Raw genomic sequence first — 16,677 nt, forward strand, 5'->3', positions numbered from 1 at the left:
GCCTGGGTTTTTAATTTTCTGTGCAAGCTCAGAGGCTGAGGGTTTGTCTTTGGGCAGGGATCTTTGAAGCTATGTATGGGATTTTTACGATTATAGTGAGGATAGTTCTTCCAAAGGACACTAACCTCTAAACTAATTTATATTAAACAATTTTAACGAGCTTCCGGACTTAAAGGACTGTAGGTCCTGATTAGAAGTTCCTTATTAATTGCTGACGGTGTGATGGACAGGCTGACCCAGCTGCTGTGTCCAATCCGCTCTTGCGTTTGACGAGAACCATTTGTGTGGACAGCAATACGCACTCTATGTCGTTGTGCGGCCTACGCTTAGTCGCCGGTAAACAATACTTTCTTTCCCGGGGGTAGCAAGCGCACACAATCCCAGCAACCCTGGCCATGGGTAACACGGGGGCAGCGGCGGCGGGGCCCGGCGGGGGCAGGGCCGGGGTGCGGGGCCGCCTCTACCGGGGCGGGGGTGGGACACGCACACAACATGGCGGCGGGCGGCGCCGAGCGGTACTTTACGCGCTGGTACAAGCCAGGTACCGCCGGGCGGGAGGGCCGGGGCGGGGGCCGGGGCCGTGGCGGCAGCGGCGGGGCCGTCACTGGTGTTTGTGCCCTGTTGCAGACGTGAAGGGGCGGCCGTGCGAGGACTTCTGCGTGCTGCAGCACTCCAACAGGCGAGTGGCGCTGCGGGGGGCTCCGGGGGGGTGGGTGGGGGGAGTGCCAGCGCGCAGCCCAGAGCCGCCGGCGCCGGACACTCGGGAAGCCTCGGGCTTTCGTTAGAGAAGGAACCGCCGGTGCTTCCCGGCAGGACGCGGGGCCGCCCCGCCCCGCCCCGCCGTGACCGAGGCAGCGGCGTCCCGAGGGGCCGGCCCTTTGCCTGGCGCTCGAAGAGGGGCAGCGGCGGGCGCTGAAACCGGCAGAAACGCCTCGAGTGGGACAGGTGCAAAATAGCGGGCGAGGAGGGATTCTTGTGGAAGATGGGAGGATGGGAGAGTGACACATCTGAGCCTCCCTGTATCCTTAATGACTACTCCAGTAGGAGCAGTGCAGCTTGAACTCACTCCCCCTCCCCATATTGCTCAGCAGATTTTTAAAAAGGCCCCTTCAGTGTCTGTACGTTCTGCCCTCTCGTCCCTGCATCCTCTCTGGCTGAAAGGGCACTTTACATCATCTTCAGTAGCAGAAGAGCAAGAAAAGCCATTTCAAAAGGCTTTTCCATAATGGCATTTAGAAGTAGTCTGCTGAACTTGGTTTCCAGAAAATTACTTGTCTCAGTTTGAACAAACATTTATCTTTTTCTAAGTACAACTTAATTGCTTTTAATTGTACATTTCTGTGCTACACTGAATGCAAGATAGGAAACAAAATGTCATACGTCGTGTCTACTTTGATGTAGCTGGATATCCAGTTATTTGGAATAAACCCTCTGTCTGGTTTGGACTCTTCATAACATGTTACCTTCCCCAGCTCCTGCCCCCTGCTAAAGTCTCTTCTGACTGCAGGGTGGATTGGCGGCATCGTGAGCATTTCTGGGGTGTTTAGTCCTCGAGGGAAGACCAGAACTTAACTACTATCCACACAAAAATGGGCAGTGCCAATTGCTCGCCTGTTGGGGGAAGATGAGGAGGTGTTTGTTGTTCCCAGTGGGTTGCCTGCTCCTGTTCAGAGTTCGGGGTAAGGGGAAGGGGCATGCCTGGCACAGGGCAGAGCCATCGCCGTGCCGCAGCCTTCGGCGCTGGGGCTGCTCCGTGCCTCTTCTGCACAGTTCACGTCCTCGTTCTTGGGCAGCAGAAACTCGAGTACCTGGGAATAAGTTATGACGGCAACAGCAAGAAAGCACACCCTCACATTTGTGCTAAATACTATCATAAATATGTAGTTACAAGCCCAGTTTAAATCCTGTTGATACAGGGGAAGGGAAATAAAAATATAAACACTTGTTCAAATGTCTATCAAGATTATTTTGCTACTTTGAAATATCAGAGCCCTTGGCTTCTACAGCAGATGAACCAAATGCTCTATAAAGTATTTTACAGTTATTATGTATGGAGCTGTGGCTGTTCGATACTTCTAAGCAGTGTAAAATTCTCTTGATTTTTTATTTTGCCAGATCTCTTCTCTAATAGGTAACAGCTCAAATAGATGATTTGTCATCTCCCCTGTAGAAAGAGGCAGGAGTCAAGAGGAGGAAGCTCTTCTGGTCCCTTTGAGCTGCTCGGACGTGCAGAAAGCATTTGCCAGGATCCGGCTCCCTCTTGTGGGGAGCTGCGCAGCAAGATGTGTGCAGGGAGATGGATGCAGCATCTGCAGGGAAAGATCTGGTTTTGCGCTGTGATTTTTCTCTACAGTTAATGTTATTTCTCGTCCTTGCTGTAGGTTTTAAACTCTTATTAAAGAAAACAGAATAGCTTAATCTTTATTCATTTATTGGCAAGTTCTGGGCTCTGCCTGTGCATTAAGCATGGTTCTAGCTCAGGGATGAAGGTAGGCCTGGTCTTTAAAATTGGGCTTGTCCAGTTTCGTGACAAGAAACAACCTGCCTTTTGAAAAAGACAAACTGCAAGCAGCAGGTTAACTAAAGCCCAGTTCACCAAAAGATTCATCTGCTAATAACTATTCACCACTAACCACCTCTAGCTGTTCTGAGAAACATTGCCTTATGACATTTTCTGACAAAAGCATACTGATTTACTTGATTGTCCTGAGTATCTACTTCAGCTTGTTGGCAGACAAATGAACCAAGTATGCTCTCATGAGATACAACAACAGATAGAACAGCTCTAGCTTATTTAAAAGCTGTGGTTCTGTTTAACTAAGAAGTGTACGGCTTCTGATGAGCCAGTCTGGTATCCCACAATAAAGCACCTTCAGTGGGGGTAGCTTTAGGTCAGAATGCAATTTTCATTCGGTTTTGTAGAGCAGACATCAAGATGCCCTGAAGAAAGTGAGTCCAATTTGATCCTGTATCTGACACTTTTGTAAGTGGGAAACTAAAATTTGTCCCTGATCTACAGCCAACAATTATCCTTGGTTATCTCAGGTTAACCCTACCCAGCTCCCACCCTGTCTGTCCTTCCTTCCTCCCTGAGCCTGGTAGGTGCCCATCCTGTGATTCCCATCGCAGTAAGCTGAACAATCACCTTAACTTTCCTGCTAAACTAGAGCGGGAAGAATATTGTGCTTTAAAGAGTGAGAGTAAACAACAGCTCTCACAACACTGAAAGTCCTACTAGCATTTTACATTAGGAGCCCCTATGAAGTAGTACCAGTTTTAAGTCCTACCACTATAGGCAGAGGTTGTGTGGAGTGTGCTTAGAGCATGTAAGAGCATGGTTTCTCACAACTGCAGTGGAATAATTATATTTCTTTTTGCAGAATCTGTGTCATCACCTTGGCAGAAGCCCATCCTCTTCTTCAAAGTGGAAAAACAATTAAAAGCATTAATTACCAAATCAGTGCCAACTGTAGCAGACTCCAGAATAAGGTCTCTGGGAAGTCAAAAAGGGTATGGTGTTTTGATGTAGTTAACTTTCACTTTATCTCTTACACTGCCTGAGACTTTCTGTCCTTTCTAGGATAGAAACTCACCAAGTTACCCTTGCATTTTGTTTTAAAACAGCCCCTCCCCAGCTGAATATAGACTTTCTTAAGAGGGGCTTGTCTTAATTGTCCCAGCCACCAGTGCTCCTGCAGCACTGGTCATTTCCAGTGTTGCTCAAACCAAGGCTAACAGTCGCTTTTAGTAATTTTTTTTCATAGTATACAGAGGGACTTAAAACATCCCTGAAAAGATAAAAAATCTCCACCAAAATGCCAAGGATTTGGAGACTACTGTTTCTCTCAAACAGACTGAGATAGCAGATGGGCTACTTCAGCGTGTTTCACGGTGGGTTTTCAAGTAGGTTTATGTAGTTTAACCTGGTTATACTGAAATCAATGGTGCTGTTTTTCTTCTCTCTCCCCTGATTTTAACCCAATCAAACTACAAGTCTGTTATTCTGCAAGAAACTTAATTAGGACTAAATCTGTAAGCTCTTGAGCTTCTATTCCATTTGTGTATGTAACTAAGTTGGAGTCTTCCCTTCTGTAGGGAAGCACAGCTATGTAACTTACAACGACCTGTAACTATCACACTTCCCTGCTTTGTTCTGAGAAACAAACTTATCTTGCTGATGCTAATACTTTACACAGGCCTTTTTAATTTAAAGTGTGTATGTTTACTTTTCACATGCAGGGAGCTCAGTTTTTAACAGAACTTGCCCCTCTGTGCAGGATATCTTCATCAGATGGAGAGGAATACACCATTTATAGGTAAGGGGTTTTCCCTTTTACTTCTTAGCTTGACATACCGTGCACTTCTACTGAATCTAAACATTTTTGCAGCTGTATACGAGGGCGACTGATAGAAGTGAATGAAAACATTCTTAGCAATCCCGCTATTCTGCAAGAAAAGGTAAGACACTTTCTTGCTTTTTATTTTCTAACTTTTATTTCACTGCTAACTTCAGTCTTGCTTTTTAGCCATCAACCGAGGGATACATTGCTGTGGTTTTACCCAAATTTGAAGAAAGCAAGAATATAACTCAAGGACTTCTGACGCAGAAGGAGTATGAGGAAGTTTTGTTGAAACGTCTTAATTCTTCTTCATGAAATTAGCTACACAGGTATCATCTGTATTTGATACTAAATAATCTAGTTTTATTGTACATTGTAACTTTTGTGGTATTGAAAGGCTAGTGCCTCTTTTTAAAAGTGGAACTTAAATGCTTGATCCATAGAAGAATAAACGGGTTCAAATACTTTGTATATTAAAATTTGCTTTCTCTTTTTCTCTGAATTCTAGTACTACAAGTTTTTAAATAAGCACAGAATGGGATGTTGAAGAGTATTTCTGTTCCACAGGCAGCTTTACTTCTGCTCAGTGCAAGCGTAATATGTACAGAAAAATCTATATGCTTTAGCTGTCATTTAATTTAGCTAAACTAATACAGTATGGAGTTTGACAGAGGTGAATTGAAAATAAAAATGCAACAGAAGTCTAGGTACAAAGAGCAGATAAACTTGAAAAATATGTGTTTCACACCGGGTTGTATTTTCATGGCATCCTGAAGTCAAATAATGCCCTTTGTACATGTCTGTCATAATGACTATCTATTTTCATAACTTTTAAATGGTATAATGCAAAGTCTACATAATACTTCAGTGGTTCTACATGCAATTCAAATTTTGCTCAGTAATAAAAAAGGAAGCAACAACTACCATCTACAAAGAAAGATGGCAAAAGGCTTTGAGTCAAGAGTATTAATTACTTAGAAATATACTTTTGGAAATATGAATCCTGTCAACAAGTTTAAAATTCAGAGGTGCAGCTACTGAAAGGTTTTTTATCCTAGAACTACTTCACTGAAGGTATAACTCATAACTAAGGTAACATTTCAGTGCTTTAGGCCACAGCCTTTCAGACTATATTCCTGATTCTGATTCTGCTTTATCAAATACATAGGCTGAAATAGGCCAGAGATGATTTTACAGACTTCAACAGTAGCGTTACATATAGCATATGCAGCACAAGGTTCTTTATACAAAATGTCTATTAGCAGCATCTTTGGGTTGAAACATCCATTAAGACATTCATAAGCATTAATTACAAAACTGGTATCAATAGTGAGCATAGGAAAGGCATTCACATTATAAAAATACATAACAATTAGACTAGTTGGTGGTGTAATTGCTAAGTAATGGGACATCTATTAATTAGATGTGACAGAGGTCAACAGTTTTAATTCAAAGTAACCTGGATCGACTTTCCACAAATGAAAGCAATATTGAAAATTCAGCAAGTGTTATTTTCAAATGGGAGTTCCTGCATTTCTAAGTGCTAGATTTACTTGCTCTCTAAAAATGTCATGTTTGTTACATGATTTTCTAAAGACTTGATTCCAAATGCCTCAGCTCTCCTTTCTGGACTATGCACATTTGTAACAGTTCGTATTCTGTCTTCTCTCCATGGTGGAGCAGCTTTGAGACAGCCATTTCCTGCTTTATTCTGTATATTAAAAAAAAAGATTTCTTAGAACAAACAACCAAAAAACCCCCAAACAAACAAAAAAAACCCCAAACTTTAAAATAGTGCAGATGAACCAAGTACCTTTCTCAGTAATTTGCAGCAAAGTGGAAGAAGCTGGCATAACAGAGTCATCACATTCCTTGTTTTCAGAATGCATGCATCAACCTAAACAAGACAAGAGTAGAGTAAGACCACTCATTACTTTTATTAGTCAATTGTTCAATGCATGAGATGATACTCTATTTCAAACTGGAATAGGTAATATTTGTCCTTCGTAAGTCCCTTCTAATGAAAAGGTTTTGCCTAACTTTTTTTAATCGCTCTATTTAGTATATATAAAGCAATAGCTTCCCTTCTGTTAACCCAAGATTTGAGCTAGGAAGCAGAAGGAACGAAACACATCCCAGGAGAAGGAACTAATAATAAACAGTAATATAAGTGTCTTGGAAAGAAGCTTTTACCACCTAAGTGTGATTCCTCACAATTCTTCATGTTTTTCCTTTTGGTTTATGTCCTATCAGCATGATTTAGAAAGCCATGCATCATGTAAGACTTAACCTGATACGAGGTACACTGAAAGTTAGCTAAATCTTAAAGCATTTTAGTTTATGCGTCAAGTCTAACACTCAGCACAGGTCACAAGTCTGGGCCCTTGACAAACATGAATTTGATAGCTTATTATCACTGTATAGTGATACATCACTGTATAAACAGCCCAAGTTCCTATTTAGTTTAGCTAGAGAGTATAAAACAAACCAAGCAGTAGCCCTGAGGCACTCAGGTTTTGAGTGGCTTGAATGTTCTAGCGAGTTTCACTCCATGCTGTAAAATTGAAACATCTTTTCCATAGCTTATTGGAAACAAACATCCAGGTGCACAGAAATGGTCTTGCTCACATTGCTCTGGGATACCTGATGTTTTTCAAAAAGCCTGACCTCTATTCCCTGCTAAGGTTGGCAGATCTACTTCCCGTGGTAACAATGCTAAAACTTTTGAGGCAGCCGTATATGTATTTACTTATAACAGAATAATACCAGAACAAACTCTGGGGAGTCTAGGGTAGATTACCTACCTACTGAGAAGCAAACATGTATTTCATGTTAGTAGTCTTTGGAGTTTAGGATTTCTACATTTATGTTAAGCATCAGTAACAATATTTATTACAGTGGTAGAAATAAATACTGCCTTCATAAATACTTTGATTACTCAAGTCCTTTCTTAGTGAGGTAATCTTAATTACAATTCATATTTCTCTGAATGAAGTTCTAGTGGATTACAGTATTATTACTGTAGTGAATTACAGTATTATTCTATATAGCATTACTCTATCTCATTCTATTCAGCTGAAAATTATCAGTTGCAGCACGATAAAATTCCAGTACCTCTCTTTATCTAGTGCACAAGTTAATGGACATGTTGACAGAAGTTCTTTTAAAAAAGTTCTCAACAGCCAAGAGCAATATGAAGTAGCAGAAGCCTACAGACAGCTTTCCACCTTTTTTTTTTTTTTTTTTTTTTAAAAAGTAGTACAGGAACATCATTGTCTTGGGAAACAATTCTGTAAACTCTTTCATTAGCAGTCAAATCCAAAACCCAAACGATAATTTCAGTGCTTTTAGTAATAGGAAGGAAAAAAATCCTATTACTTACTTTACTGATTCTTAGACTCAAAAGTTGATAAACTAGGGGTAGGAAAGTATTCTGTAAAACATTAATATTAATAGCATGTCTGTGGCCACTGGGCCAGTTATGTAAAACTTGGATATCCATGCTCCCTAATAACATTCATATAAGCCTGTAGAGTGATACTGTCCAAGCTATCAACTGGCAAGCTTCCATGTATGCTGGGTGCCAGTGTACCATATTTTGCCTCCTATCAAACTCTCAGCATGAATGAGAAGGTCAGGTCAGGGTAAATTTCACTGAAGCCCTTCTCTGTTACTGGGGAAAAGAAAAAAGAAGAGAAAAAAGTCTAGAAAACAGTAGCACCTGTGCGAAAAAAATCCTTTCCTGAGACAAGGTAGTGCGGTAAATGGCTTGGATTACAGTTATGAGTGAGGGATGTCCCAATAGAGAAAACGTTTTCAGCAAGGGGAACAGTTCCTACTGTTCTTCCTCTATACTTCACACATCCGCTTCTCACAACATGTTAAGCGCAAAACAGCGCTTCAAGTTGACATAAATTTCTCTTCTACGTAAGGAACAGCAACAATGACATGCTGCGTAACAGAAAAACGCTTGCACAACAGCATAAAATTTTGTACTTATTTTTATAGTCCTCTGTCAGTCCAAGAAGTTCAGCTGTTATGAACCATTTCATATTTTACCAGGAGCATAAATTAGTAAATTACTGTATTTCAAAACAAGTTAGGTCTTACGTTCAGAAATAAATATAATTTTTACCTTACCTTTGTAAATGTAGCACTTTTGCCCTGAACAGAAGATTTAGCGGTTATCTGGAGCTGCTTGCACATAGAGATCAGTTTTTCAGCCTCCAACAGAAGCATGGGTTTGTCATCATCGTGTACCTGAAATGCATTTCAGGAAGAAAAAAACCACTCTGTGTTAAAGACTCCAATATTAAGTTAATGGAGAAAACAGCACAACCAGCTTTTAAGCAGTATCACTAGTGTCATACATCACCTGATCAGAAAAGGCATGAAGAGCTGAAGCAAGCTTTGTGCCCTCTGTAGCAAAAATCTGAAAGGGGAAGAAAGCATGTAACAAAATAAACCACACTGAAAGATGAGACTCTTTCTCCTTGTTGTTTTAATAACTAGTGTGCCATAAAGTAAAAAGGTAGCAGGAAATATTTGTGGTAGTTATATACATTTATAATTTACAAGTCAGCAGTTTGCAATGACTTCTGAAATAACAAGCTACACCACAAATCGCCATCCTCCCAGATAAACAAAGATTTTTTTCTCCCAGAAAGCGAAGGCTTTCCCTTTACATATGAAAAAACCTGACTCCCAATTATTTTTTTTTGTGCTGTAGCAGCTCACAAGTGTTTTGTGGGTAGATGACACCTGCCATGTTTGTTTATTGACCTGACAAAAGTCATCAGTCTCCTGTTCAACGCAGACATGTATCTTGGAAATATCACACCACATTCCTTCATTTGGCTCATTGTATTTTGTTTGTATTATTCAAATTTTTACATCTTCTTTCTTTCCCATGAAAATACTGCTGGTCCAGCTAGGATGGAGTATCTGTTAACACTATCGCGGACTGAACTAAGTGATACAATGACTGCTACTAATGCGTTAAGGTTCACTATATTTGCCATAACGCCAGTTTGCTATTCCTACTCCTAACTGAAATCTGTCAGTTTAATGAATGCTGTCTTAAGCTGCTACTGGAACACTTAAAAGTTGGCTTTCAGAAAGTATGTACCAGAGTTAGGCTCAAAATCTAAGTTGCCAGTCAATCCATCGTACACTGTACTTAGTGTATGGAATCCGAGAGTTAAGTTCCAGTTTGTTCTTCCCTCAGAGTGTCTAATTCCTATTTTATTAAAAATATATTACCTCTGCTTGATGAAATAAATCTTGAGTAGTTTTCAGAAGTCCTTCTCCTCTGTGTGAAATAGTGAAAGCAGAATATATGTCATATATACACTGCGGATTATTTTACCTGCTACTTGCACAATTTATAGTATCTCTCTATCATCCCCATTCACACCATTGAACTGTAAAATATCACTCTTTTAGAAGATACTATGTGCAGCAATAACTTACTACAGGAACTGCATTTCAAAATATCATATAAACACCTCAGTGGCTAGCTCACTATTGGGATATTAGCAATGGTTCAGTTCTCATCAGCTGAAAAAAGGACAGAAATCCGTGTCTGGCATACCGAGTATTACTGGACTAGTAAGTAAGAAAAAATCTCAACTCTTAAACCCCCCCCCTCTAAATTCTTCAAATAAGAAAGCAGACATTGCATGGGCAAGTTTCAGAAGAACACCTTCCCGTACAGCAGAAATCACTAATTCTAATCTACAGTTATATATGTGTGCTTTAATTCCCTTAAATTTGAAAGTATTTATGAACATGCTTAAAATGTTTTCCATACCCAAGGGATATTTAAATAGCTATTCTGCAACAAAACAGATGTTTAGCACTTAAAAAAAACCCCTAAATTTACTATTAAACAGCTTAGACACTTAAAAGAATTTATAAAGTGTAAAGATAGAAATTAAAGCTACTTTCTGAATGTGTCCCTATTATTATACTCTGAAAATGAAGTTGTCTTTTTTCTTGTAAACACTCTTAATGCTCTTCTTCCCACCAAAACATGCTTCATATGGTGTAATTACCTGGTAAATAAATACATAGAGTAGGCCATACTTGACATGCCTTGTCCATGTTGCACAATCTCATTCTCCTGATCTTCCCACTTCTCTGTCTCAGAATCTACATCAGATGTGAGCAGATGCAATTCTAATCCAAGTTTTGCAATTTTCGCCTGTTCCTGTAAATGGTAACCATATTTATGGCACTTAAAATACATTCCTCAGACAAGATAAAAAAAATTAAAGGTTTTTTTACTAAAATGATGGCATCTTACCTCAGTATCTAGTTTGACTGGCTTTAATGCTTTCAGATTTGCATTATGCTTCTGTTTCAAACAAAAAATAATATTTTTAAATAAAATGAATTAATAGTCATTTTACTAACAAATCATAAGAGGTGGCTTTATACTCAGAGGCAGACTTTGAAAGAGAGTTCCAGTGGTTCAGACAGACTTCTCAGTAGAAGCTGAAAACCTGTTCTGATCTGCCTGTCCCCCTGAAATGACTTGTGCAAACATGGTCTGTGCCCACAGACACCCTGAAGTTTCAAGGACAAGACTACTTTCACAGTTTTCAGACTCCTCTTCCTCATGCAGTACCATCTCTTACCCTCTAAATCCCTTGGGCTAAATAAACAGTCTTCATCAAGTACGACTGCACTGATTTTTTCCATCAAAGATGGTATCGATATAACAGGGACTTGGAAGCTGATTTATCTAGTAGCAAGCTGATCTACAGTACAACCCATGTAAACGCTGGTGTGACAATGTAACTCATTATTCTGTGTCACTTTGTTGAGGTAGTTGGAAACAAATACCGATACTTTGATCTTTTTATGGGTTTCCATCTTTCATTTAAGTCATGAACTAACTGAAATGCCAGTCTGGCTGCAAGCCAAATATTAGCTAAGATTAAACAATAATGAGTAGTACTGATGTGAGTGGACTATCCTGATAAGGCAGAGCTTGCCAACTGCATAACACATATATACAGTAATACGTGATTTGTTTCAAATCAATTTGTATGTAGAGAGCAGCAATTCCTGGCTCTAACTTCATATGCTGGTGCTGTCACTGCACAAAGAGAGAAAAACAGACACGGGAGCCACAGTCCACATTCAGAAACTGCACTGGAGTGCAAGGAAGGGGAAGTACAAAGCTGGTGTCATAACTTTGTGCAGCGTGAGCCACCAGAGGAGGCTGGATAACAAGAGTGCAGGACTGAGATCCTTGTCGGAGAGCCTGGAAAGAGCTGCTATTCATTAGTGGGAGTACTTGTGCAAATTAAACTCAGTAATGCCTGCCAGGGGAAAAAAAAAAAAAAAAGCCCTATTCATTGTGAACGGCATCAGAAATAAGCTCCAGGTGCCATCTCCATCTCTCACTTCAAGAGTCTGAGCAAAAATAAAGTACTACAATTGAAGTTCCTTACTGCAATTTGCTGCTCAGTTTTCTCTTTCATGCCATTTCTCTTTTCCCATCCCCAAATTTTTAAATGTTCTGAATCTTATGCATGTGTACCCAGATCAGACACTGTAATTCTGCCTGTGCACTAGAAATGCTGATCTCATACCGATTTAGCAAAAAGTGTAAGAACTCCTAATCATCATTTAAGTTTCACCATATTGCACATTAGAGATGTAATTCAAGAAATGCTGGTTTTAAGGCAGAGTCTTGAAAGAAGAAAGGAACACAAAGCCAAACTAGATCTGTATGTAAACACAAACTCTGGGCTACAAGGTATGGCAAATATTTAAGCTGCGGAGTGAACGGTATTCAGAAAAAACAGCACTCAGTTAAGTTGTAACAGTTAAGTTTTTCTATCCACAAGTAACTAAAGAAACCTCAGAAAGTTTGTCAGATTTGTAGTTTTCTCCATGGAGGTGTTCACTCACCCTATCTGAATAGGAGAATTGGTAAAAATCAGGTAAGCAGTTATTCTGCTTTTAAAACATGATTTGACACCTAATACTATAGAGAAAAATATACCTATGCATTAAGCACACATATGAATCATCACTACTGCTCTGTCCTCAACTATGGCATGGTCTAGGATGCCACTCATTACCAGCAAACAGCACAGTTGCAATTAAACAGATGTAACAAAATATGTAATCTGATTAGATCAACAGGAACAGTGTGGTTTCTGTGCAGGAACAGCGTGGGCATTAGCCAGGCACAGCAGAGCTCTGTGATGGCAGTAGGGAGTGAAGACACACAGCACTGGGAAGAGAGGCAGTTCCAAAGGTTAGTGCATCAGTTCAGCAAAGAAATTACTCTCTGAAGAAACTCTGCTGTCTTATGGACATAATCTACATTTCCTGACTACTTTCAAACCGTGTATTAATCCTAACTCCCCCAAATCTATATATCTTGCAAAATTCAAAAGAAGGCAGCAACTTTTCAAATAACAACAAAGCAGAACTATCTAAATCCTGGGAGCAGAGTTTTATTGGAAGCATTTTAAAAAGGCATATGAATCAATAGTGAGAATCTCACTTGAAACATCTCTTCTTTAAATTTTGGCTGAAGTCCAGAAGCTGTGTAGCTTAGATAAACGAGTGAGGGACAAAAACCCTATCAAAAGTCACTGAACCAATCTATTTTCCAGCCTCAGTATTTAGTTCCATAACCATGAAATTCACCCATGCTCACCCAGCCTAACATTATATTCCATTTAAATCTGGAGATTGGATTTATAATGTATGACCTTTTTTCTTTCCATTAAGGGTCAGAAGTAGCATATTGTGTTTGAAGTCACAAATTGCACAACAGGAGACATGGAAACGGGATCATTTCACACCCGAATTCCTCAACACTACAGGTTAAGAAAATAAGGAGAGAAAGAAACAAGCTAGAACTTACTGTACCTTCTAAGATCATTCTTCCCCTTTTTCCTACCCATGAAAAGATATATAAGTATGTAGCAAGTGAATCAAATGACTGATTACATGATACCAACATGGTTTTAGGAGGTTTTCTAACACACAGATGCTCCCAGAAATAATGTAATACCAATTGTAATCATCTAAGGATATTAACTATCTAACTAAACCTGAACATTTGAATTAGCTTTTTTCTCTGCATTAAAAACACCTAAGATCAAAGAAGGAAACAAGAACCATTATTTGAATAGTCTACAACAGGCTCAATCATGTCCACTTGTTCCAAATGGGTCAACTTGGGCAACAATGTTAAAAAAATCAGATTACCAAGATATATTTTCAGTATCTTGCAGTGCATTCTTACTGTTTTAATAGAAACAATATTTTTTATTATACAGTGTGACAGCTGAGTACGTGGTAAAAAATGTCATATTAATGAATAGGTATTAAAGCTCGTGTACTACCAAAGCATATTATGTAACTAATTATCCTAGTTTTCAGTATGTTTGTTACTTATTTAGTAAACTGACAAAGTTCAGTATTTTACTATCCGCCATCCAGTCACGATGAGTGTTACCAAGATATTGCTATGTCCTCATCAAGGTGTGACACAGAAAGAAGTCAATTAGTTCACAGCAGATATAAAGTAAATACAACAATCCCAAAAGCAACTTACCCCTGGTCTGGGCAGTGACAGGTAGACACGCTTCTCTCCTATGAAGAACACACACATTTACACCAAAATTTGTATGCAGATTCTAATCAATGGGATCACATGCCTTACTTCATCCTTCCTTAAATTGCAGTACTATAAAAGCAGATTACTTACCTGTAATTCCTCTGCTTTCAATATTGCAGAGGATTCCCTTTCTGTCTCATGCTTCCAGGGAGAGACCAGCCAAGAATTCTGTACCGTTCAGATTTTAGTTCTCAGCAAATAGCCGATAAGAAAGTTTCTCTGAACAGTTTCCCTCAGTAAGGTCTCTAGTCCCTTGCATGCAATCCACAAGCGAGTAAAGAAACTCCCTCCAGTGACTGAGTATCTATCACTACATGCACTCATTTTATTGTAAAGTACAGAACATACAATGATAGTTCCATGTAAGGCTTTTCTTGGCATGGGTTGAATGGTCTAAAATCTGGAGTAGGCAATGCAACTAGTGAGAAATACGCAGGCAGGTTTTTCTAAGTAATGCCAATAAACCCCTCATTTGTACTGTACTATACATATCCCATGTGCACTGTATTTTATAAAGAAAAAAGTTCTACGGCCGTTTACACTTTCTGAATTTTTTCTTATATCCCCAGGAGCCTCAGATAGTCCAAGTCTAAGCAAAATAAATGGGAGAAAAAAAAAAAAAAGGATCCTTTTAAGTGTTACCTAAAAGTGGGTAAGAAGAGTTTATCGGCAAGAGGAAACAGTGCCTGGGCTAACAGCCTAGATTAGAGCTCCCATTACCAGAAAACTTAAAATTATCTATGAATAATTACATTTAGTACAATAGATGCAGGAGAGGAAAGTCTGCTAAATAAAATTAAAATAATTTAAAAGTTAGTGAAAAATAGATTTTACCTGAAGAAACATATTTGTACCAGGTTTGCATAGAGATCATAGAATCACAGAATCATTCAGGTTGGAAAAGACCCTTGGGATCATCGAGTGCAACTATCAGCCCTGCTCTACAAAGTTCTCCCCTACACCATATCCCTCAACATCTCATCTAAACGACCCTCAAACACCTCCAGGGATGGTGACTCCACCCCCTCCCTGGGCAGCCTGTTCCACTGTCTGACCACTCTTTCTGTGAAAAGTTTTTTCCTAATGTCCAGTCTGAACCTCCCCTGTTGCAGTTTAAAGCTGTTCTCACTTGTTCTTACCTGTGAGAAGAGACCAGCACCAACCTCTCCGCAGTGTCCTTTCAGGTAGCTGTAGAGAGTGATGAGGTGTCCTCTCAGCTTTATCCTCCTCAAACTGAACAGTCCCAGCTCCCTCAATCTCTCCTCACAGGATTTGTTCTCCAGGCCCTTCACCAGCTTCGTTTCCCTCCTCTGCACTCGCTCCAGCACCTCGATATCTCTCTCGTATTGAGGTGCCCAAAACTGGACACAATACTCCAGGTGTGGCCTCACCAGTGCAGAGTACAGGGGGACTGTCACCTCCCTCCTTCTGCTGGTCACACTATTTCTAATACAAGCCAGGATGCCGTTGGCTTTCTTGGCCACCCGGGCACACTGCTGGCTCATGTTCAGCTGCTTGTCAGTTAGAACCCCCAGATCCTTCTCTCCCAGACAGCTCTCCAGCCACACCTCCCCAAGCCTGTAGCCATGCAGGGGGTTGTTGTGGCCCAAGTGCAGGACCTGGCACTTGTCCCTGTTGAAGCCCATCCCCTTAACGTTGGCCCGCCGATCCAATCTATCCAAGTCTCTCTGTAGAGCCTCCCTATCTTCATGCCGATCAACTTGGTGTCATCTGCGAACTTGATACGCTCTATGTCCTTATCAAGGTCTTCAATAAAGATGTTAATCAGAAATGGTCCCAATACCGAGCCCTGAGGAACACCACTTGTGACCAGATGCATCTCGACAGACAAAGGACAAACAACAAACTCCCCTACAATTTATATTTCTTCCCCTTATATCACCTCCTAGAGAAATTCCATTCTGAGTCCTCAACAGACAGTTCTCTTGTGCATTCATGACTTTTTGAAAGTATTCTCTTCATCGCCTGTCACCACAGAAAAAAGATCATAAGCTTCCTGTCTGGGCAACTGACTCCTAAAAACCAAATTTCAGTAAGTTGACAAGTGTCCCTCAACCCACTTGATAAGTATGAAAAATGTAATTCCTCCTTTCTAAGATCACCTCTTCCTTCCCCAACCCAGTTTTGCAAAAGATGAAATGACCTATCAGGACACAAGCTGCCAGTTTTTTTCACAATGCAGCATTATTCAGATAATAATTGCCCAAACATGCATCCAAGCAAGATTTCTCACTAAAGACTGACAGAAATTCTAAGAAGTGATTTAGAACATCCTGTGTTCCAAAATGTCAGCTAAAGGGCATGTAAGAAAGCATGTAAGATCTGCCAAGAACAAAAGCTAACTTGTAAATTTAAAAAGCTATAGCATGAAAGATTTCCTTGGTGCTACATAAAAGCCTGTTGTGCCATGTTAAAAAAAAATATGTTCAGACACAGGAAGCTTTGACATAGCAAACGGAATATGAATTCATACTGAGAGGACGTACTACTCACACACACAAGGTGGGCATTCAAAATTATGGAAACCAAATGGGAAGAGGTGGTAAACAGAAAAAAAAACAAAAAATTTTTGCTCTTCAAGCAATCCCCATCATTTGGCTTTGCAAGGTTTAGTTGCTCACTATATTCAGAAAGAGGAAGGATCTCACTATCTATTTCTTG

The 16,677-nt window shown here is 40.1% G+C and overlaps 2 protein-coding genes across 3 annotated transcripts in view; one reads left to right on the plus strand and one right to left on the minus strand.

Annotated features, from left to right (window-relative positions):
* Positions 1 to 478: 478 nt before the first annotated feature.
* ABITRAM (actin binding transcription modulator) lies at positions 479 to 4,819 on the plus strand. Its single transcript, XM_074899376.1, has 6 exons — positions 479 to 541; positions 628 to 679; positions 3,381 to 3,510; positions 4,240 to 4,316; positions 4,389 to 4,458; positions 4,527 to 4,819. Exons 1-6 carry the CDS (start codon positions 493 to 495, stop codon positions 4,653 to 4,655), a joined length of 507 nt encoding a protein of 168 aa, XP_074755477.1. The 5' UTR covers positions 479 to 492; the 3' UTR covers positions 4,656 to 4,819.
* A 137-nt stretch (positions 4,820 to 4,956) lies between these two features.
* CTNNAL1 (catenin alpha like 1) overlaps positions 4,957 to 16,677 on the minus strand; it is a 60,596-nt gene continuing 48,875 nt past the window's right edge. The window contains exons 12-19 of one of the 2 annotated variants that reach the window (XM_074899374.1): positions 13,933 to 13,970; positions 10,648 to 10,698; positions 10,397 to 10,551; positions 9,603 to 9,651; positions 8,716 to 8,772; positions 8,481 to 8,600; positions 6,154 to 6,237; positions 4,957 to 6,051 (exon numbers count right to left, since the gene is read on the minus strand). In XM_074899374.1, coding sequence (XP_074755475.1) covers positions 5,890 to 6,051; positions 6,154 to 6,237; positions 8,481 to 8,600; positions 8,716 to 8,772; positions 9,603 to 9,651; positions 10,397 to 10,551; positions 10,648 to 10,698; positions 13,933 to 13,970 — 716 coding nt within the window. In that variant the 3' untranslated portion in view covers positions 4,957 to 5,889. The remainder of the gene's footprint in view (positions 6,052 to 6,153; positions 6,238 to 8,480; positions 8,601 to 8,715; positions 8,773 to 9,602; positions 9,652 to 10,396; positions 10,552 to 10,647; positions 10,699 to 13,932; positions 13,971 to 16,677) is intronic. The other variant, XM_074899375.1, reaches the window with a different exon arrangement.

This window comes from Athene noctua, chromosome 2 (genome assembly GCF_965140245.1).
Source record: "Athene noctua chromosome 2, bAthNoc1.hap1.1, whole genome shotgun sequence".
In the NCBI taxonomy this organism is placed as follows: Eukaryota; Metazoa; Chordata; class Aves; order Strigiformes; family Strigidae; genus Athene; species Athene noctua.

Coding starts and splice junctions, on each gene's coding strand:
- ABITRAM (XM_074899376.1), top strand. CDS start 493: ATGGCGGCGGGCGGCGCCGAGCGGTACTTTACGCGCTGGTACAAGCCA. Junction 542..627: donor TACGCGCTGGTACAAGCCAG/GTACCGCCGGGC, acceptor GCCCTGTTGCAG/ACGTGAAGGGGCGGCCGTGC. Junction 680..3,380: donor GTGCTGCAGCACTCCAACAG/GCGAGTGGCGCT, acceptor TTCTTTTTGCAG/AATCTGTGTCATCACCTTGG.